The following is a 22,445-nucleotide window of genomic DNA, read 5'->3' on the forward strand; positions in this document are numbered from 1 at the left end:
CATTAATAATAAAAAATGAATTATTTTTTCAAGTCAAAAAACATTTATACAAGATATTAATTGAATTCATTACAACATGTATTTAATTAATTTGTATTTGTTTTTCAGTTTAACGCTAATTTATTTGTATGTTAATTATATGTTCTAATTTATTATTTAAATTAGATACAAATATATTAATTATTTAAGTAGTTTCCATAAATTTTCTATATCATAGATACCAATGCCATTTTTAAAATATAAAATGGTAGCATGTTTGAAATATGAAATACATTTTACTTAGTCAGAAAAATACTATACCTATAATGAAATTTCTAGGATAGATTTTATTCAGATATTAAACATATATAAGCATACAAAAAACGAGTATATTTTTCATTGAAATATGATAGTTATTTGTTTTTTATAGAACTCAATTTCAAGTATAATTATTTTAAAACTATATATAAATAGCATATGTATAATATTTTATTTTTTTAAAAATTGCCTATAAACGGTTCAACATTAAACAATAAATATTTACATTACACTTCTATAATAGCTGCATGTAATAATAAATCAAAATATCATGAACCCATATAATAAATTTGCATAATTTTCTTTAGCTATAAATTATAATTAAATTAATGAAAACAGTCATTGATATTTTGTCAAAAAGGAAAAAAAGATTGGTAAACACTATACAATATATTGTAGATATAAACTACACACTATATAATATAACCGTTGATAGTAATTATTTGTTCATAATAAAATTAAAATTATAAGCAATTGTGTGAAATCAAATTAACAGTATTAATTTTTTTTTTCATCAATCGCACAGTACAGAAATAACTAAAATAATTATTTTAAAGTAACACACACGCACACACACATTTATTATATATAGTATACATATTTATGTGTGTATGCATGTATAAGCGTACATTTATTTATAATTTTGTTTTATATTAAACAACAATAACTGCTTATAGTAAAGGGTAATCAACTATTTAATTTCACATTTCCAATGCTTGTTGCCTGAGTTAAATTATGAATCAAGTCGAGTTGTTGCATTTCTGATAGACTTTGGAACATACCCATTATAACATCTGATGTAACTTCAGGTGTGTCCTGTTAATAACAAGAAATTACATACATTAATGTTAGAACTAATAAACTTTGAAGTTTTAAAATAAAATTAATATTTATGTTAATTTAAATAATACTTACATTTATTGTAGATGTAACTTGATTTATAACTGCATCTTTCCTAACGCTCTTAATATTGCTACCAATCAATGAATCAGCTATAATTGTGCCATCAGATTCATCTAATTGACTTGTCAACCATTGTACTACAGCTTGGTTGTTATCCCACAAATAAGACTGTAAAAAGACAAAAAAAAAAAAAGATAATATTAATAATTAATAATATGTTAAATAGGGAAATAATTAAAGACATTTGAATTATTTGTTTAACATTATAAAGGAATTTTTTTGTTTTACTATTAAAAAATAAAAAATAATTAAATGTATAGCAAAATAACACTTACAGCAGTGGTGCCTTTGTCTTCAACAAACCATCTTCTCAGCATTTCATAAGCAACATCATCTTGGATGGTATCATTGGATTTTGTTATTGCTTTTTGGATTTGGTTTTGTAATAAACGCCGTTTAAGGCGCCAATATAATGTATTACGAGATTTTTTCCATTGTACAATATCTTTAATAACACCTTTACTAAGCATGCATTTAGGTGTGTCATGTAAGTCTGCAAAATGAATTGCTACTTGATGGTAAATAGGTTTCAACACTGATACTCTATCTGCAACATTCTTTTCTATTTCGACTGCTTCTTCGGGAGTTGGAGTACCATTAGCTTTGAGACTCAAAATATTTGTATCAATTCTGTTAATAGATTTCAAGATATCTTTTTCACGGAATTTAATTTCAACAATTCCTTCAGGTTCAAGAACACCTCCCCTGTGAACAAACATTTACAATATAAATACATTAGTTATTATTTACTTGTGCTTTAAAATAATTTTGTTTTGTAATTTATTACATTCATCTTTTACAAGAAAATGTATTAAATTAATACATTTAGCCATATATATTAACACATTGTATATATCAAAACATATAGAATATATCATAAGACAAAAAGGACTCGAAACAAATACTGATTTATAAGATAAATCATTACATAACCATTTTAAAAATATAAATAGTAAGTATGATTTGATAATTATAATGAAACAGGGATTTTTGCATCATTAAATCAATTTTGTTTAGGTTTTTCTTATTCTATAAATTACATAAATAAATAAGTTGTTGAAATTGAAAGTATTACCGGCTGTCTGGATCTGCATACATTTCAATATGTCTTGGATTAATAGTAGTATCTACAACAGCCCATGCACCTCCTCGCAACTCACCAAATGGTGGGATATATGTGATAATTGGCTGGTTGTATTGTCTTAGTTCATCAACAATATACGCACCAAATTTCATTATTTGTTCGTACATGTCTAATAAATAGAGAAAAATTATAAATTAAATTCAAATTTTGAAAATATGTTTACAAATTGAATTCTCAATTAATTCAGAGCATAAATTAAATAAATTGTAACCGAATAATGATATGATTTCATAATTAAATGTGGAATACCTTTCATTCCACCAGAAAAACCTCTCCAGTTAGCAAAGATGAAAAGTGGTAAGTCTTCATGAGCAAAATCTTTAATAGCTTGAGATGTTTTATATGCAGAATCGGGGAACCATACTTGTCCAGCTTGAGATACAGTCTAGTAACATTAATACATATAGTAATAAAAAAAAAACATAAAATAAATATGATGATGATTACCTTAGATTCGGAATCTAAATTGGCAGGATCTGCCGGTAAAGTAACTTCTACTGTTCTTGTTTCAACAGCAATAACACCGACTGGGATTCCTCCCAGCCTAGCTCTTCCGCAAACAACAGTCTGTGCCCAGGGTTGCATTATTTCATCCCATGATCCTTTATCAAAAAATCCTGACTCCCAATGGCCATCTAAAATGAATAAATTTAGTCAATGGGTTTTTAAATAAGTAAATTCTGGATATATTAATTGTGTATATAGGACTAACTTGTATTTTCTTTTCCAGCAATCATCCAACGAGGATCATATGGAACTTTAGTTGGCACATAGTCTATATCTCTTTCTACAGGATCCACACTTTTAATCACAGGCAATGGAGATTCTTTAGTTTTTGGAATGTAAGAAAGCCACTTCAGAATTCTGTACACACCATCTAAGTCTCTAGCCTCAGTTTTGTGTGACACACCATTATTATACATAATTTGAATACCACCTAATTGATTGTTAGATGCATACACTTCACGACCAAGAAGCTAAAAAAATAAGATTAAATTTTAACTGAAGTTTTTTTTTAAAAATCTAAATAAATTTAAAAAAAAAAAAAAACCAAACCTTATTTAGAGCACTATATCCTGTCAGAATAATATGAGAATTCTCAATTTGAATAACTCGTTGACCAAGTCGCACAAGATAAGCCCCAATACCAATAGCACGACAAGTTACCATTGAAATTGTAACAATATCTTGATATGCACGAGAAGTTTCACCAGCTATCATACCGGCGAATTTTAGATTTTCAACACCATAACCAAAATCTTTTCCTGTTTCCAAACACCAATACATTAAAATTGTTCCTATATTGTAACAAATAATAATAATGTGCTGTAGTTACCAATAATGTCAGTTAATTTATATCGTGGTTCCCCTTCATCTTCGATTAATTCTGCTTCTACAGAATTTTGACCGGCTAATTTTCCAAAGTCATCTGGTGTTAAGTATAAATATTTGAATCCCTAAGATGAAAATAGTTAAAATTAATAACAACAGTAATAACTGATATATTTAAAATTATAAAAATATATCAAAATAAGAATCATTTAAAAATAATGTTATTTACTTTTTCTGGATCTGATGGGTCTTCCCAAGCTACATTGAACAAACTTTTTATTTCTTCTGCAAGACCAATACGAGCTCCACTATTAGCTGATATATAAATACGTGGAATTTTTCTTCTTCGTGCTTCTTTAGAAGCTAAATCGAAAACAATGTCTTCTTGTGGGCCAAATGAACCAATGTTCACGGTTAGATCATTAGCAATCACAATAATATCTCGGCCAGAAGGATATTCAGGAGTATGCATTGTAAATCTCCAAGCAACCATACCAGCCTATAAAATAGAAACAAATTTTAATACATTTTGCATAAACATTGACAAACATATTAATACGTACAGTATTTTCACCGGAAAAACGTTTCTGTTCAATTAAATGATTGTCTTCAACAACAAGCTCAACATAGTCAAACACTAAATTACTTTTTAAAACACCATCTAAAAAATATTTTTTATATAAAGAATGTTGTTAGCAAACTTTATTCAGTAAACTAATAACCTACCATTTGGATGTTCTGAAATGTATTCCTGCCATAAAGTTTCTATCATTTGTCTAAACATATCTGGAATATCATAAACGTAAGTAGTTCCAGCACTTTGAGCTTGGAATCTTTTTTGTTGTAGAAAGTCTTTAGTTACATATGGAGTAGAAACTGGAAGTCCGTGTAATGGTCCTTGCTTTGATTCATATGATTCAAATTTAATCTGTAAATTAATGATAATTATTAAAAAATTGGACTTTCTTTATTTAATATCTTTTTTTTTTTTTTTTTTTTTTTTTTTTTTTTTTTTTTTTTTTTTTTTAAATATATATATTAGCCAGGAAAGTAAGATTAAGTAATTAAATATTTAGTCAAGAGATAAAATTATTTTGGATTTTTATTATGTAATTTAAGTTAAATTGCCTACCCATGTTTGGCAAGACTGTCCTTAATTAAACTACAGTCTTAATATTACAATTTTAAAATTATCAAATGTTTTTAATGTACTAACCATTCCTAATTTAGAATCTGTAATTTCTTTATAAAGACAAATATCCAAATGATAACCGCTACCATTTGCAAGACTCAAGCGGACATTTGAAGTTTTACTGGTAGGTGAAGGTCGTATTGTCATTCTAAGCTCAGCTTGAAGAACCCGCAGTTTCCAAAGACGTGGGCCATACCTCATTACCATATTAGTCACACTTTCTTTAATCTAAGCATAAAATAATATATTTTTTGATGAGTAAAAAAAAAAATAGCTTATTTTTTTAAATTTTACTTTAGCAGGATCCATAATAACAGTGGGGACAAAATTCAAGAATATATGATTACAGTCAGTTCTGCGAGCATGTGGGTGGCTAAAAGCAACCTCTAATTCATCCATTGCTTCCAATAATACACGTTCTCCTTCATTTTGAAGGTATTCAAAAGATGCTTCTTTAGTTATTAAATCTTGATGTCTTATAATGGAACGTATAAAGAAACGATAATCAGTTACAACTTGACCTCTTGGAACCTAAAAAAAAAAAATAAAAATAATAAAACATTAGATTTTTAATAATATTTAATATAATATAACTTACTTTAGCTTTTCCTAAATACAAGTACATTTTTCTATTTGATGTAGGCAAAGCTTCTAATTCATAAGTTCTCATTCTGTTCAATTCCAATTGGAAAGCCATACCTGGCTCTAAATGCCGATAAATTCTATCCTCAGCAAAATCTTCATAGTTTCTATAGGTGAATAATTTAGGGAATTGTCTTCTACAAATCAATATAAATAAATACATTTAATAAATATGAAATACAAATAAGTACAAATTTTAGGCATATTTATTTATTACTAGTTATTAAAAACTTAATTAGTCAAATGATAAATGATCTATTGATTATTAAAACCATTTGACTATTTAAGTTATTAATTATTTTAAATATCCTACAAAATATTATTTAACACTGTTCAAATAACTATTGTTTTAAGTATAAGGTATACTTTTAGGTAATTTTAATTATTTTAAATAATGATTGGCGTTGTTAATCAATTTCACAATAATTTTAATATTTATTTACTTTTTATTATGCAAATTAAGAGTAATATCTTTGATTAATTCTTTACACCAACATTATTAAAATTCAATTTGAATTTCTCAAAATACATTTGAATAATATATATAAAATATATATTATTCAAATGTGATGGTTATGACTTATGATATAGAATATAGATTAAATTACTTATTCAAAGCCAAGAAAGTAATTCTCCGGATTGATCTTTTTTTCAACTCTTCTCTACGTTGTTGACAAAATTCTTCATACATCTTACCAAGTTTGTCATCTTCCATATTTCCAGTGTCTTTCATAGCTATACATAATATATGACATGGTTCAATCTGAAATTAATAAAAAGAATTGTCATGAAAATTATGCAATAAAACTCTCTAGACTCTAGAGCGTCTTACAAAAGAATTAAAAGAAAAATAGGATTGTGAGAATGCGCTTTTAACAAGGAAGTTTTCTACTTAAATAACATAACTCAACATTTATTATTAATCTTATTTTTACTCTCTCTTAAATACTAAATTTATCGTTATCTGTTGAAAAAAGTGTCTTATTTTAATAGATAGAAAAAAATCAAACATCTAAACAGGTGGTTTTTATAGCTGTATACGAATTCCGTCCTAAAATACAAAAATATACTAGTTACACCCTAGTTATGATTAATTAATTGGTTAATAATATACATATTTTTCTTTTCTAAATTATTTCACTATTTTAGTTAATTTTAAAATAATACTTCCATAAGTGTTTTGAACACAACCACTTCCGAACATTATCATTCAAACATTTTTGAAAAGTAAATTTGTATTCATGATACAATATAATAATTTATTTTATTTTTTTCATTTAACTTTTGAATTATTTCAAGATTTTACAAAACAGAATTAAATAATATGATGATTTGACAAAAAAAATGAAATGTCAAAATGTGACTAATGCTGACATGAACAAAATTAATTTCCAACAATAAATGGTTAGGTGGTATTTAGTATTTACAGATAAGATATCGATATTTCAGATTATCTACGAAATTATTACTTAACATTATTCTCAGTTGCTGAAAAACTCATGGATGCAACTCATAAGTATACGTCTAAAGAAAACCGCAGTCATAACTCGAATGAGCTGGTTTTAACATTGAATAATATAGGGATGATTGTCTAAGAATTGACGGAAAACAACATTTAATGTAGGAAAGCATCTTAAACAAGTCTTGCTATATTTTGCTTTATATGCAGTTACAAATCTAATTACCTCAACGTTTTCTTGGTCTGGTGGTCGTTGGTCACCAAGAGACAAGCTCACATTGAGAGATGAGCTTAATCTAGATTCACTTCCACTTTCAAGAGCATCAATGATTTTGGGGGAAACATAAACAGGAGATGATAGATCTTCCATAATATCCAGAATTTCATCAAAATATTGTTCAAATTGAGCAAATGATTCAAATGCTGCCATACAACCAGTTCTTTGATAAGTGGGAATATACGGCAATGGCGTTTTGGTTGGTGATTCAAGATTTTCAGATCCATTGGCTCCAGAGTTGATTTTATTTTGTTGACTGTACACAATAAGAATGGAATTAAAATTATATTTCTAGTAGAAATTTTAGTAAAATTCAATAAGCTTACCGATTTGGATGAGAAGTTGGCAAAAGAAATTGGAAATGTACTAATGGTATTTCTCCCGACAGTTCTAAATGTTGCAAACATGTAAGATCATATGATATGTAAACACGTCTAACATAAACCTAATCAAACATTAAGATATTAATGTATTAGTTTATTGAATATTACCAAGTATCTATAATAGTTGATTTCAGTAACTTATATTACCTCTAATGCGGCATTGCAGACTGCACGGTTTGAATGATAAAAGAAGTCATGAAGTATATCAAATATAGAAGTTTCAGACTGGATAAGTTTTTGTAAGTTTTCAGGATGAAAATCATGTCCATACATATCAACTGCAGATAAAAATATTGATTCCATTTGGTTATGTCTTAATTCATAAGCTGGTTGATGTGCAGCAATGAGCACCTATAAAACACGTTTTATAACAAATTTTTCTTAATAGATTTTTATTGAAAACTTAAAATATGGATTCTATATGAATCAATACTAATAAATAGAAAGTAAGAACTATAAATATTTATAATAATAATAATAATACTAACTTGTCGAGCCCGGAGAGCAACTCTAGAATGTTCACTACGATTAAGTGAAGTTAACTCGTTTAATGTAGCTGCCAACTCATCTGTTAAACCAGGTTCATTGGACCATAAATGATCAATTAACATAGTAACTAACATATTCTTCTTTGCTACTTGTGTGTGTGAAAATATTGTTGATGTAACAGCAGCCATATCATCTTTGTATCTATCTCTCAATGCAGTAGCACATTTATCATAACTTCCTGTAAAATATTAAGATAACAGCTGATTAAATATACTAAATATAATTAAAAATGTAGTTAAAATTAGTAAATGAAACAAAAAATATAAAATAAATTTATTAATTTTTAACATAATATAATATGTAGATATTTCCTTACCATGTTGAAATTGACTTTCCACTTCATAATACTGTTTCAACAATTCATGAACAGCAGACTTCATTCGACCACGAATTCCATTTCTATATCTCTGTACTAGTTGAACAATGCCTTGTGTTGTTTGAAAGAAGCTATCACGGTCTGCTCTTTTTTGTAAAGTTGCAGCATGGCTTTTAGTTAAAATGAATTATAAAAATATATAATTAATATCAACTAAATTCGATAATGTTTTAATAGTAACTTACCCGTCAATAATTGCAGCTATTTGTTGGCTAGGGAATTGAGCAAGAACAGATGTGATATTTCTTTCATATAGCTTCATTAATGATTTGATTTTTTTATCGACAGCTTTTGGTATTCTGCCTGATATTGATGATATCACTTCCTAATAAATGTAAATAAAAATTGGTTTATAATTCATTTTTCTAGATAAAAAAAAAATAAAACTACTATACCTGTAACTCCAGTAAAGGTAAACTTGGATCTCGTAAAGAATTCATAAACTTTTCAATGACTTCTCTCAAACGTACATGATGATATGGTTCTGGTAAACAATACCCTGCCAGAATATTATCTAGCATAGCTCTATAACATGTATGTATATTGTTAAGACTTTCTCCATAAATATGTGAAGTTCCATCGAGTTCAAGGAACTGTCCTTTATATTCAACAGCTTTTGTAACCAAAGATGGGTCATCTAATTCAAGTGTTGCAATTAATGAACCAGCATCAAGAACAGCACCTGGTCTTTTGCTGTAATATACACGGCCGTTTTCTGTTGCTGTTAATGTCATTACCATTTTCATTACCTGATTAAAACAAAATACCAATTAATCATTACCATTTGAAATGTTTTTATAAATTCTTTATGAACATTTACCTCTATTTCAGCATATGGTTGACCTTTTTTAACTTGACCACCATCCTCTATAAGAAAACTTATCAATTTACCAGCAGATGGCGAGCGTAATAAAGATGGATCATTCTCTTTTTCAAAAACACATGTTTGATTACCAATTACAATTCTATATCGATCTACTTCTTCTCGCATATAAGTAGTAAAACTCGATCCATCCAAAGATAACAAAATTCCTGAATTTGATTTGAAAATGAATACATTTTAAATAACTTATTAACAAATAAAACAAAAACTAAATAATAATTTACATACCACCATCAGACAGACGATGGACTTCAATTTCCTTGAATGAGCCATTCATAATAAGAAAGTATGAATTAAGTCCAGATTTAGTGACTTGAACTTTATATTTGTATCCACCATTTATTAGTTCAACAGATACGTGGTGATCTAGAGTACTGGCACTCAATACTTGTCCCCTAAAAAAAGATAAATAGTATAAGAACTATTGCATATGGTCAATAACAATAAACACTATTAACATTGAAACATCAATATTATTTTAAAATTTAATTTAGTTATTCAAAATTAAATTTTAAAACAAACAACTATCTAGATACTTAAATTTTTAAATAAATACATTTAATTTAAAGAAATCTAGATCAGTTTATACAATAATATAAATTGTTCTATGCTTTATCTTGTAAATAAAAAATACCTAAGTTCAAAAAGTAAACAGAACTATAAAATTTAGAATTAAATAAAAATCTTAAACAGTAAGTCATTTTTTAAAGATGTAACTGCAAACTATTACATAAATTACCCCTCTTAAAAAGTAAGTATTGAAACATATATTATTAGTTATTACCGTTCTAAAGATGTCTGAAAGTTTTGGAAAGATTCGGATATAGTACGATCAGCAATATGAAGTCCTCCACAAATTACTCCCAGAAATATATCTGGCTTTTCAGATTGTACTCGCTCTGATATTAATAAATCTAACCAAGCTGTATCAATTGTATTAGACTGAAAATTACAGAAAAACAATATTAAATAAAATGTTATGCATTTATATAAAATATCAAAGAATTGCGTACCTGGAATGATTCAGTTTCAAGAAGTGTAATTAAATATTCAACTGTAGTTCTGAAATCTCCTCGAATTGACAATTCTTTAAGTGCAATAACTAAATTTCTAATTGAGAACAAAATACGTTTATATACATATTATAAAACATATATTTTAATTCTTAAAATCTTACTCTCTAGCTTGTTCTCGATTTTCTCCCCATGAAAAACAATGTCCAAACTGAGAATCAGCAAATTCGTGTAATCCTCCTGAGGCAGCTACACTGAAATATCCCCATACATTTTTTGAAGAGCGGAAATTTAATTCTTGAACTGTTCCAGAACTAGGCTTAAAACCTAAAATAAAATATGTAATTCAACATACATTCGTATAAAACATAATTTCATAATTTATATAGCAATTCAATACAGTCATAAACTATACTATCACGAATTAATAACTTCATATATTAAAAACAATAAAAATAATTATTAATTTTTTATTATACCTTCATCAGGGTTTTCACTAGTTATTCGAGCAGCAATAACATGACCCCATGGATGAGGTTTATGTCTTGGTGCATCAAAATCAATATAACTTTCTCCCCAAGCAGATTCGCCGTATAGTAATCGTATGTCTTTAATACAGTTAAGAGGTAATCCCATTGAAATTTGCAATTGTGCAGCAGGTAAATTCACATCAGATACCATTTCTGTGCATGGATGTTCAACTTGCAGTCTAGGATTTAACTCCAAAAAGTAATAATTTCCATCGGTATCGTATAGATATTCAACTGTACCAGCACTAACATAACCAACCATTTTAGCAATACGAACAGCAGCCTATAATAAAATATTAAAAACAAAATAGGGTCAAAATTAAAAATTATAATAAAAAATAAAACTCATTACTTTCTCCATTTCTTCAAAAACGCTAGGTTCCGCAATCACTGCTGGTGCCTCTTCAATAATTTTTTGATGTCTTCTTTGAATTGAACAATCACGTCCAAACAATGATATAGCATTACCATATTGATCAGCTAAAAGTTGTACTTCTAAATGTCTAGCACATTTAGCCAATTTCATAATAAATATTGGTGATCCAGGAACTTCAGATTGAACCTACAAATTAATCAATTTACAATAAAAAGTATTCAATTGTTCATGAATCAAACAGTTGTAAAGCATATAACTTTCAAATACCTGTTTAAAAGCATTTGGGAATTCTTCAGTATTTTCAACTTTTCTTATACCTTTACCTCCACCACCTTCACTAGCTTTTATCATAATTGGGTAACCAACTTTTTCAGCAGATACTAAGCCTTCTTCAATTGTTGCAACACAACCCTTTTTATACAAATCAGGTCCAATTTCAATTTTTTTACCAGAATAATGCCCAACTACACCTAAATTTAAAATATACAAATTTAAAAGATAATTAAGTATATATGTTATTTCAGTTTACAAGATATATTATACTACAAGACTTTATGTGTTTCAAAACAGAATTATTAAATTTTATGAAATGAAAAACACATTTCTTTGGTTAAAAAATGTTGAGCCTCAATTTTGGTTTAAAAGTAATATTAAATTTAATTTTTGAAAAAAATATTTATGAACATATTAGCTAAATGAATTATTTATGTAAGTTGTATAAAATAATGAACTAATAGACCACTTATAAAAAATTTGCTTTGAACATGTTTAAATTGTAATAGTTATTTAGTAATATAAAAATTAGAAATTGACATAAAAAGTGGGTCGTCTGAAATGAAGAAAAACATGTGTTATAATAATATATCCTTTTATAGAAGTTCACATTTTTTTTGTTCTGCAACAATTAAAAATTCCACACAATACAACATTAAGTTCTATAAATGGATGTGGGATTCTTACTAGTATATGTACTAATATAAGCATTTATTAATATTCTACCTGAACCAGACCAGGGCAATGTTGGAATTTCAGCTGTTTGTGCAACTATACTCGATGCGATTTTATCACCAAGAGCAAACATAGCTTTTTCAGGTGGTCCAATAAAAGCAATTTTATTTTTGTCCAACAGTTTAGGTAGTTCTGGATTCTCAGAAGCATGTCCCCAACCAGCCCATACAGCCTATTATAAATACATATAATCAGACATTAATATAAATATAATTGATCATATATTTCACAATAATTTTGTAAATACAAATATACCTGAACTTGAGAACGTATAGCTATATTGACAATGAGCTCTACATTAGCATAATTGTTGTTATTTGTACCTCCAGGTACAGGTACATAATGATCAGCCATTTTAATATATTCAGCATTTGCTAAAATAATAATAATACATAAATGACACTATTTTATTCATACATAATACCAAACATTAATAAATAAATAGTTATCTTTTCTTTACATATAAAGTAATTGTTATCAACTAATTTTGGCATTAATTTTCATTAATTTTACATGCAAAATAATACCTTTAAGATCTTCTGGTGTAACCATAACTACAAATCGTACAGCTCTTTCATTTCTAAACATTTCATAAGACCATCGGCGAACAGATCTCATACATTTGACTGCAGCAATACCATTGTTAGCAATCAAAACCTGTAATAAAAAAATAAAATTATCTCATACTATATAATTACCAAATAAAATGTAGCAATATTTAAATTTGAATTTTAAGAATATTATTTATTCATTGTAAATGTGTTGTTGAAAGTTACAACTACTGTCAAATTCATGAACACTAACCTTGTTTATAACTTTTGTTCCTTTAAAACGTTTCACAAATTCTTCAGGAGTGCTAACATTGAAGTCTTTTTCAGTAAGTCTTTGATGGATGACATTACCTTGTGACATACTAGGCCTGTAATTAGTTTAATAACATATTTTATTAAAATATTCATTGTATTATTATAAATATTATATATAAATATTGAATTAAACATGTAATATTTTTTTTTAATTTTAAGTATGATAAAATATTTATGAATTAAAGTGTGAATAGCATTTAAGAAATAATTTATTATTTGCAATTTTGTTAATAATATCTAAAATAAATGTGTTAGGTGTAGTAAGTAAGACAAGAGTTGTATCTGCAAGGAGGGGGCAAAAAGGCATTCATTTTTTAATATATAATATTTATTCTATTTTCAACAAAATAATTAAGTTAAAATACTATATTTTTGGTCATGCAATTGGTAACAGTTTCAAGTATCAACATATTTGCAGAGATGTGTGATAAATAAATAAATTCAGTTACTGAAAACTTTTCATTTTTGGAAATAAATCAAATCGCCTTCAAATGAGAGTTAGAGCTGAGAAAATCAATAAAGATTTCAAATACTATAGTTAATTATTTTTTTAAATTGTAAAATTAACTAAGTAATCAAATTATTATTTTATTTTTTAGGTAGAAATATTTTAAAAAATGTTCTTCAATCTATTAAACAATTTTATATGGTAATTTGTCCAATATTTCACTTCTGCAGAGAGGAACTAGTATATAAATTTTCATATAATTTTACTTCACAGCAATATCATTGTTCTTTTATGTCAAAAACAATATTAATGCTAATGTTCTATTTTCATCTATAATTTTGCTTACTTTTTGTTTGCTTATACTATAAATATTTTTGCATAATGGTAGTTATTAGTTTGCTTTCATTTAATTGCTTACTATTTTATAAATAAATCATATATTCTCTACTATTATAATTTATAACTATTTTTTTGTAGCTATTACAATATCATAAAATCTTATTAAAATGTATTATTTAATTGAACATTACAAACAAAATTTATTTATGAATTTCTTTTCACAAAAAATTGTTTAATTGAATCATAAAATAAATTATACATCAAAAATAAAGTTGTTGAAAAACTTATTAATTAGAACTAGATATTTATAATTTTATTTTGGAAACACATTTTTATACTTTTATTAAATACTAATAACTCAATGATTAAATAAACAAATAATTTTAGAAATACAAAACTAAGATAAATTAAATACTTACAATTTTAAGAAAAAAAATTTATCATAGAAAAATGTGTAATAAACCTGAGTTTTCCAATTATTATAATTATACACTGACTTACTGCATAGTTCCAAGTCCATAATGGCCTTGATAAAGAAAAAAAAATGATCCATAAAGTATTTCCTTTAATACGTCTATTATATAAATAATTTTAAATTTAAATTTTACATGGTAAAATTAAAAGTAATATTTACAAATGAGTTTAAAATTGGGAAATTATATATTTTTCTACATTATTAAAGAGTATGTTTCTGCATATAACTGCCAAATTGTAATTAAACATTTTAAATCACTGATCACTTCAGAATAAAGTATTGGAATCTCAAAATAATTTTATACCTAATAACTTTATAATATTTTTTCTCAAAACTGGAAATTGGCAAATAAGAATATTGAAAATACATTTTTCAATTGATAAAAGCACAATATGAAAGTTATAAATCTCTGAAAAAAATAATTTAAGACCACTCTATAATAAAGTAAAATTTAAAATAGTCAGGTAATATAAATAATGTATTTAATATAAGATGATTTTAATCTTATTTATTAACACATATTAACACATTTTTCAAACTTTCACTAAATATTTAAAATATTTTTAGATGATATTTAAATTTTCAATAATATTTTACAAGATATGGCACCTAGCATATGATTACAACTATACATTTTTCTTTGTTTAAAAAAAAAAATACTGGCTTTCTAATGATAGAGTATTACTATGTTTTCTTAAAAATAAAAAAAGTGAATATTCATAATAGTTGTTTATTTATATCTAACTGTTCTTATAGTTTTTGAAACAACTCTAACCTAACCATAATGCTTCAGGATAGTACACAAAAAAACCCATCAAGATATAAAATATAACTTTGCATATAAACTTTAGAGGATAACAACAAATTAGGCATTTGTGTCATATTATGCGGTCTACAAAAAAATTATGGTCTAACATTTATTAAATAAATGGTATGATTAATAACCATGTTATAATATAGTAACACAATAAAATAATAAACCAAAAGTAGTGACAACATAAAATATTATTTTTATATCGGCTTTGTGTGCTTAGTGCAGCAATTCTTTAAAAGAACAATAGCATTAAACCTGTGGACAGAGATGATTGAAATAATGAATAGTGATTAATGCATCAACCTAATTTTACTTAATCATATTTATCTAATAATAATTCATGTCAACATTTACTTTGCTAAACAGTTTTGATAATAAAATTTAACTAACAGTTCACCACATAATAATTCAATGCACATAATTATGGTATAAGACTTTGGACAAAGGAATTTTGAACCAATAATTAGTTATGATGTCATTTATGAAGAAATTAAATAGGTGCTTAATTTTTAAATAACATTTTTTTATTAAATTAAACAAAATATAAAATTCTTTGCTGGTTATAAAAAATATTTGCTACTAACTAGATTTTCTCATCTAGTTAAATCTTCATACAATTTTTTTTTTTTATATGTTATTTATAAATTTCAAGGTAATAGCATCATAAAAAATTATAGGTTAAATTAATAATGCCCATAATGTTATATACAATGTACAGTCTTTTTTATAATTTTAAGTATCTTATTAAAATAAATAATAGAACTTAAATAAATAAAAAAATTATCTATCAAGAGCACAAAAAATTCATATTTTTTGTTTTTTGTTTAAGTGCACACACAAAGAAAATTATAAATGTGAAAAATAATAAATCATCTATATATTATAGAAACAATTTTAATCAAATAAAAATAAAGTTAACAAAGTAAAACAAACACTATAAAACACTTATTAATGAGTTATTATATTCAGTAATAAATTTATAAGATCAACTTAGATGGGATATTGGAATTAATCCTAAAACTATTATTAATACAAGTAGAAATTTATAAGATATAAATAAGATACATGATGGTTCTTGAAATTAATTTCCTTATGTTTTCTAGTAATTGAGATGTTTAGAGTACTTCACTAGTAAAAAATATTACAAATAATATAACAGATGATACAAAAAAAAACTAAATATTATTAGTAATATATTGAAACATTTGATTTTATAGAATAACAAAAACAAAAATAAGAAATACTGGTGTGACATTTTTATTTTTACATAAAATGTAAATAAATAAATGAAAATCAACTATAAAGAAATTATTTTTAGAACAATTTTTAACTTTTATACATTTTACAGTTCAGCTTTAAAATGATAACCAAAAAAATATTTTATACAACTATAAGTCTATAACACAATTTAACTTAATTTTTAAGAAGTGTAAAGTACTTGAAATTATGAAACATTTAAGTTGTCCTACATTAGAAAAAAAATAATTTAATCTTAATTTTAAAGTATAACCTAAATATATCACCAGGTGTCCTTGAATTTAAAACATGTAGGCAAATTAAATAAATATAAATACTGGAATTAACTACATTGAAGCAAGGTACCAAAAACACATATTCATTTCTTATTATATGCATCAACCTGTTTTTCATTTTGGAAATAAAATAAATGACTTATGTTAAACAAATATAAAAATGTGAAATAGTAAAATACATATTATATACCATTAGTTACTAATTGAATTTCTTATATGTCTGGGCAAGTTTAAATAAAATATTACAACAGATATATAATTTCTAATATTTCTTTAAAAAAAACAATTCAATACAATAAATATGACTATTGATGGGATAATATTTTGAAATCATTGAAAAAAAAAAAATTGTAGCACAAACTTATATGAAATGAAAAAAAAAAATCAGAATTTTTATTTTATCAAACAATTTTAAACTAAGAAAATATTAAAGATATGTCTTTAGACATGCGAATACAAATTTGATTTTTACACATATTTTAATATTTATCAATGATAAACTAAGAAATAAACACATATATACAAGATAAGTATTAAGGTAAATTACAATATTGATTTAGGAAAGATTTATTATAAAATTAAAATAAATAAAAAGAAGATTTATTATAAAATAAAATTAAATAAAATGATTTATTATGATTATAATATTGTAATCAAGTAATTAATTATGAAATTATTTTTAAATAGTTCAATGAATATAGTCAATGTTTAATATAAAATATATAAGTATATATTTATGTTATGTTAATTATTAACTAACATCTTAAATATATTTTCAAATAATGTCAAATTTGTCTAATAGGGAGTACAACATGAAATGTAAGAAAATATTTTATTCTATGAACAACCATTATAAACACTTATAAACCTTTTTTTAAATAGCTAATAAATAATTGCAAATCATCACATTAGCATTTCATAAATATTGTTCAAGTGCAAATTATCTTAAATCTACAAATTAAGTTTTGTTTACAATAGTTTTAACTTTTAGTCTTTACTAATGATTCAATTTCAAGCATAAAGATTAATTTTTATGAATTATTATTTATTTCGTAATTTAGAATATACTGATCCCATTGAACACATCACATATAAACCAAAAATAATAGTAAATAGTTAAAAGTAAAGATTTAATTCAACGAAATTGCCTTGAACCAATTCGTGTAAGCTAGTCCAAACAAAAGAAAAATCAGAATAAAAGAAATTAGAATGTATTAGTAAGTCGTAACTCATAAACCTTGTCTATTACTAAGTAACATCATACTTTTAGATATAGGATACTGTAATAATAATAGTCGAACATTTTTATTTAATTCCCAGCAAAGACACCCAACTGAATTGTTAGTATAATTGATTTACACTTCAAACAAATTTTACGAATTTGTTGTGCTTTATCGGTCAACTGTCAATAACTGTAATTTATATCTACGTTAAAAACTGACTTATTTTACGTAATGTTATTCCCAACAACATAAAATTATTAGTAGTTATTATTTCCCTTGAATTTATAATATATCATTATATGTATATTTTTTAAATTATATTTTCTTTATAATTATTTTATAAACTCTTGATGCGGGTATTGCTTAACATTACTTCAACCGACCGTGCAAAAACACCAACACTAATGAAGTACCTAATAAATAATAATTTTATTTTTTTGAAATGATCGAAAAATATCTGATAATCATAATATATCCATGGCTAAACGAGAACCGGTTTACCTCAGTCGCCTACAAATACGTATGTTACAAACCACAATAATTTATTCCAAACAGTTATTGAAATAAGAAATATATGTCAAAATTTTTACATAAACAGGTATCTGCAAGGTTTAATTAGATTAACATTAATATTTGTGTTTTTGTTTTGAATTATAATAAACATAAATAAAATCTTATTATATAATGTTATAGGTCATCCTTATGGTGTGCTTTGGATTGCAGAGGGGTAGTTTTGCTGTTTACGTTAACAACTTTATGCGCTAAAAACGTGCTAAACTAACGATTGAATACGATTTTAACGCAATAAGTCAACATGTTATTATTTAACAAAATACATAACTAAAGGTACCTACACGCTACACATAAATAGCATATTAAAGACAAACTGATATTTCAAAGCCATAAAAAAGCGTTAAAAACTTGATGAATATTGTACAAGCACCGTAAAAAAATGAAATAATTATATTCTTGTGATGGTAATAAATAATAATATTTTTTGAAAATCTCAATTATTACATGTTGGCCATCGTGATGTAGTGGTATTTATGAATATAATATTTTTTAAATATTAGAATTTCGTTTAGGCTTTTACAGAATACAACTGTAGCCTGCAGGAAAGCACACTCGTATGTATAGGCAAGTTTTAGATGACGGAATAACAAAAACAGGCTCATGATGTCGTAATAATCATGTATTATATACGTTTTAGGCATTAAAACACGTCTCACGCAACAAATATTATAGGCCGTGGCACAGAAATATTTCTCAACGAAATATCGCAACCTGGTTATCAGTAGTAAATGAGATCCATTTTGCATGGCTACAATCTTATTTAGATGATTTTTGATTTTTTTTTTTTTTTTTTTTTTTAAAGGTGTTTATCAAAATGTATGAAGTACTACATTCATTACAAAAAAAAAAAAAACAGAATTTTTCACTTTTTTTAATAATACTTTTCTAAAAACGTTGATGTATAAGTATAGAATATCGAATGGCAATAGTATTCTTATTTATAAGCATTTTAAGTTGATACAAATTTAGACAACTACTTTGGTAAAACATTATATTATTTCTGTAAAAAAGTAGTTACTAATAAATACTTTACAAGTAACAATACCTACCTACTTCAAAATGAATAGTTAAACATTTTTGCAACATATGCGATTTTTTTAACGGCAATAATAATAACGAAAAGACCAAATCGGCTGGCCAAAGCATGCAACCTAAAAACAGTGCTCAAATTAGAATGCAAACAACAATGGATAATACGATTTATTAAAGTGCAATAATACGTTATAATAATATGACGGATAAAAAGAAAAAATTATAAAATAAGTGTTAAGTGATTTGAACATCACTGCTTCATTTAATTACTTTGTATGTATCATGTATTCATGAGGTGTGTGTGTGTAAAAAATGGTGTATTGGTGTGAACGAACGATTAAAAAAAGTAATAAAAATTAAAATCTTTTGATCACCGACATCTCTTACACTACGCATGTTAATTACAGCCATAGGCATAATAAACAGGGCCCTCCTTTAAGGGGAACGTGGGAAGGGTGTCTAACCCCCCTCCCCAATCATGATTTTTCAATATTTAGTCGGCAAATTTAACACCTAGTAAAAGTTGTCAGCGATTCGGTATCATCAGAATGTTGATAATATTTTTATTATTTTCAAGAAATATTTGCATATATTATTAAATCTATTTGTTTAAAACGATGACGACAACTTTATTAGAATACGCCGAATTCTAAAAACAGGCGAGTTTATCTACTATCAAACTCGTTGACTTATTCTTAGTAATATACAATATTAATTTATTATTGTTGCAATCTGCACTTTTCAATTGATAGTTGTCGTATATTCGACTATTCGTCTAAGATAAACGGTAACATCGTTTGTAGCTTCTAGACATGAACTTTTCTCTATTATTTTAATATTAAGTGGTTATTTTTTTCGTATCGACATAAATCAATTTATCAAGAAACAATTTGAAATGTTGTATTGAAAAAAATAAGCCTATATTCCAAATGCTGTCTTTGTTGAAAATGTTCAAACGTTTTTTTTTACAATTTTTTAAGTTTTCACAATTTTATATTATTTTAAATAGATTTTCTGGATAATCGATAATCGCTGTAGCACTGATAAATAAAAATAAATTTTAATTTATGAAAACTTTAAAAAATATTGACTCAACCTTAGTAAAAGTTTTTAACACCAAAATTTTTCTAAAAATCAGATTTACGAAATGGATATTAGATTATTTTAAATAACAAATACATTTTTTTAATTTTGTATACAAAATTTAAAAAACTCGAAAAATATTTTAAATATAGCACAAATGATGATTGACAATTAAAAAAAAAGTTGAAAATATTCAATAGAATAAAAGTTATTACAATTATCAGTTCATTATGAAACATTCTGTATATTATATATAATGTACCTACGCATAAAATAGATACTAATTTAAATTATAATGTAATATATCTAATAGAAAAAGTTTTTTTGAGTCGGCGAATTAATAAGTCTACCCCCCCCCCTCGTATAAAATGTTGTTCGGGACGGCTCTGATATATTGGCGAATATTATAATTAATAAGTAATTAAGGTGCGTAAAGGAGGCGTGATTTAGACCTGAGACCCGGCGATATAATAACACAAGTGCGATGTGCAAGTATATTACGCGTAACAATAACACGTAAGTAAATGTGCACGTTAATCGAAATTAAATATAAATCACGTAACGTATTATTTTCATAACTATTTACAATAGATGCCAATACTGCATTGCATTTCGTTTGATAGCGAAAAGCCGTACTAAGAATAATGACGTGCTTTGAACGAGAGTTTGAATTAGAGCGCATACACTTTTGATTTGGCGAGCGGTAATCGAAGGCGATCGAATTTTCTTGACTTCTTAACACCGCGGGCGCCTACGTTTATATTTTGTCAAATTGTCGGACACAAGACGTATAAAAAAGCTCTATTAACGACGTAGTGATGTCGAGACAACGAAACCTCACACGATATTTCACGTAAACTGCAGGCTTTCCGCCGAACGAACGAAATGCAGTGCACCGCTGCAATCTGCAGTGCGCGATAGAAATAATAATATAATTAATATTGTTATCAACGGAAACGGATAGAATTGAACAACGGCGGACGTGATTGTTATAATATATCATTAGTCGGCGACGGCGGCGGTGGCGGCGTTGCGGGCTAAGCCGCGGTGGGTGTTTGCAGCGGGACACTTACGTGATGCCGGACTTGAGGTTTTTAATCGATTTCCATTGGGCGATCTCGTAGTTGGACGGCGGCGGCCCGTCGTCGTGCAAGTCCGCGCGGCGTGACAGGTCGGCCAGCGCCGTTTGGCCCGCGGCGGCCGACCTCCATCAGTTTCCAACTGTAGCAAGCCGTGTCGCGTCGTCCAAATCGGGCGGCGGTCAGCGGACACGGTCGTCGTCGACGTCCGCCGCTCCCTCGCCGGCCATGGCGGCGGACGCGGCGGCGGCGGCGGCGCGACATCTTCGCGACGCCGGACGACCGAACCGCCTGGAGTTCCTGCGCTGCTGGTCATCGTTCGGCCGAGCAGGTGGTATACGCGCGCGCGCGCGTCGGACACTGGTTCGCGCAGGGCACATGCGCGTTCGCGGGTTTCGTGCGCGGACACCGGGACGGTATTTTTACTCGCGTGTCACGCGTCGGCGATGATGTCGCGACCACGGCGCCGGCGTTGTGTCGGCGACCAGAAGAACGGTCTGCAGCCAGGTCGCCTTGTCCGTTGCGAGTTGGCGAGCCGCGGCAGCAATGGTGGTGGT

General features: G+C 27.0%; 1 protein-coding gene across 6 annotated transcripts in view; it reads right to left on the reverse strand.

The window, feature by feature from the left end:
• Nucleotides 1-889: 889 nt before the first annotated feature.
• LOC112595361 (acetyl-CoA carboxylase) overlaps nucleotides 890-22,445 on the reverse strand; it is a 49,770-nt gene continuing 28,214 nt past the window's right edge. For 4 of the 6 annotated variants that reach the window (XM_025340522.1, XM_025340520.1, XM_025340523.1 and 1 more), the window contains exons 3-37: nucleotides 13,229-13,343; nucleotides 12,952-13,081; nucleotides 12,680-12,798; nucleotides 12,416-12,596; nucleotides 11,684-11,886; nucleotides 11,393-11,602; nucleotides 10,990-11,323; nucleotides 10,675-10,837; nucleotides 10,511-10,607; nucleotides 10,282-10,439; nucleotides 9,726-9,892; nucleotides 9,435-9,646; nucleotides 9,010-9,363; nucleotides 8,800-8,939; nucleotides 8,555-8,724; nucleotides 8,178-8,416; nucleotides 7,837-8,040; nucleotides 7,633-7,751; nucleotides 7,256-7,562; nucleotides 6,179-6,333; nucleotides 5,527-5,707; nucleotides 5,223-5,459; nucleotides 4,953-5,156; nucleotides 4,463-4,664; nucleotides 4,300-4,397; nucleotides 3,966-4,235; nucleotides 3,741-3,861; nucleotides 3,461-3,669; nucleotides 3,117-3,381; nucleotides 2,852-3,039; nucleotides 2,654-2,789; nucleotides 2,336-2,513; nucleotides 1,536-1,965; nucleotides 1,213-1,368; nucleotides 985-1,113 (exon numbers count right to left, since the gene is read on the reverse strand). In XM_025340522.1, the coding sequence (XP_025196307.1) occupies nucleotides 985-1,113; nucleotides 1,213-1,368; nucleotides 1,536-1,965; nucleotides 2,336-2,513; nucleotides 2,654-2,789; nucleotides 2,852-3,039; nucleotides 3,117-3,381; nucleotides 3,461-3,669; nucleotides 3,741-3,861; nucleotides 3,966-4,235; nucleotides 4,300-4,397; nucleotides 4,463-4,664; nucleotides 4,953-5,156; nucleotides 5,223-5,459; nucleotides 5,527-5,707; nucleotides 6,179-6,333; nucleotides 7,256-7,562; nucleotides 7,633-7,751; nucleotides 7,837-8,040; nucleotides 8,178-8,416; nucleotides 8,555-8,724; nucleotides 8,800-8,939; nucleotides 9,010-9,363; nucleotides 9,435-9,646; nucleotides 9,726-9,892; nucleotides 10,282-10,439; nucleotides 10,511-10,607; nucleotides 10,675-10,837; nucleotides 10,990-11,323; nucleotides 11,393-11,602; nucleotides 11,684-11,886; nucleotides 12,416-12,596; nucleotides 12,680-12,798; nucleotides 12,952-13,081; nucleotides 13,229-13,343 (6,781 nt within the window). Of the gene's footprint in view, nucleotides 1,114-1,212; nucleotides 1,369-1,535; nucleotides 1,966-2,335; nucleotides 2,514-2,653; nucleotides 2,790-2,851; nucleotides 3,040-3,116; nucleotides 3,382-3,460; nucleotides 3,670-3,740; nucleotides 3,862-3,965; nucleotides 4,236-4,299; nucleotides 4,398-4,462; nucleotides 4,665-4,952; nucleotides 5,157-5,222; nucleotides 5,460-5,526; nucleotides 5,708-6,178; nucleotides 6,334-7,255; nucleotides 7,563-7,632; nucleotides 7,752-7,836; nucleotides 8,041-8,177; nucleotides 8,417-8,554; nucleotides 8,725-8,799; nucleotides 8,940-9,009; nucleotides 9,364-9,434; nucleotides 9,647-9,725; nucleotides 9,893-10,281; nucleotides 10,440-10,510; nucleotides 10,608-10,674; nucleotides 10,838-10,989; nucleotides 11,324-11,392; nucleotides 11,603-11,683; nucleotides 11,887-12,415; nucleotides 12,597-12,679; nucleotides 12,799-12,951; nucleotides 13,082-13,228; nucleotides 13,344-21,882; nucleotides 21,944-22,445 lie in introns of those variants that run through there. The other 2 variants (XM_025340525.1, XM_025340519.1) reach the window with 2 other exon arrangements.

The sequence above is a fragment of the Melanaphis sacchari genome, unplaced genomic scaffold (genome assembly GCF_002803265.2).
Source record: "Melanaphis sacchari strain LSU unplaced genomic scaffold, SCAv2.0 Contig26_pilon_pilon, whole genome shotgun sequence".
In the NCBI taxonomy this organism is placed as follows: domain Eukaryota; kingdom Metazoa; phylum Arthropoda; class Insecta; order Hemiptera; family Aphididae; genus Melanaphis; species Melanaphis sacchari.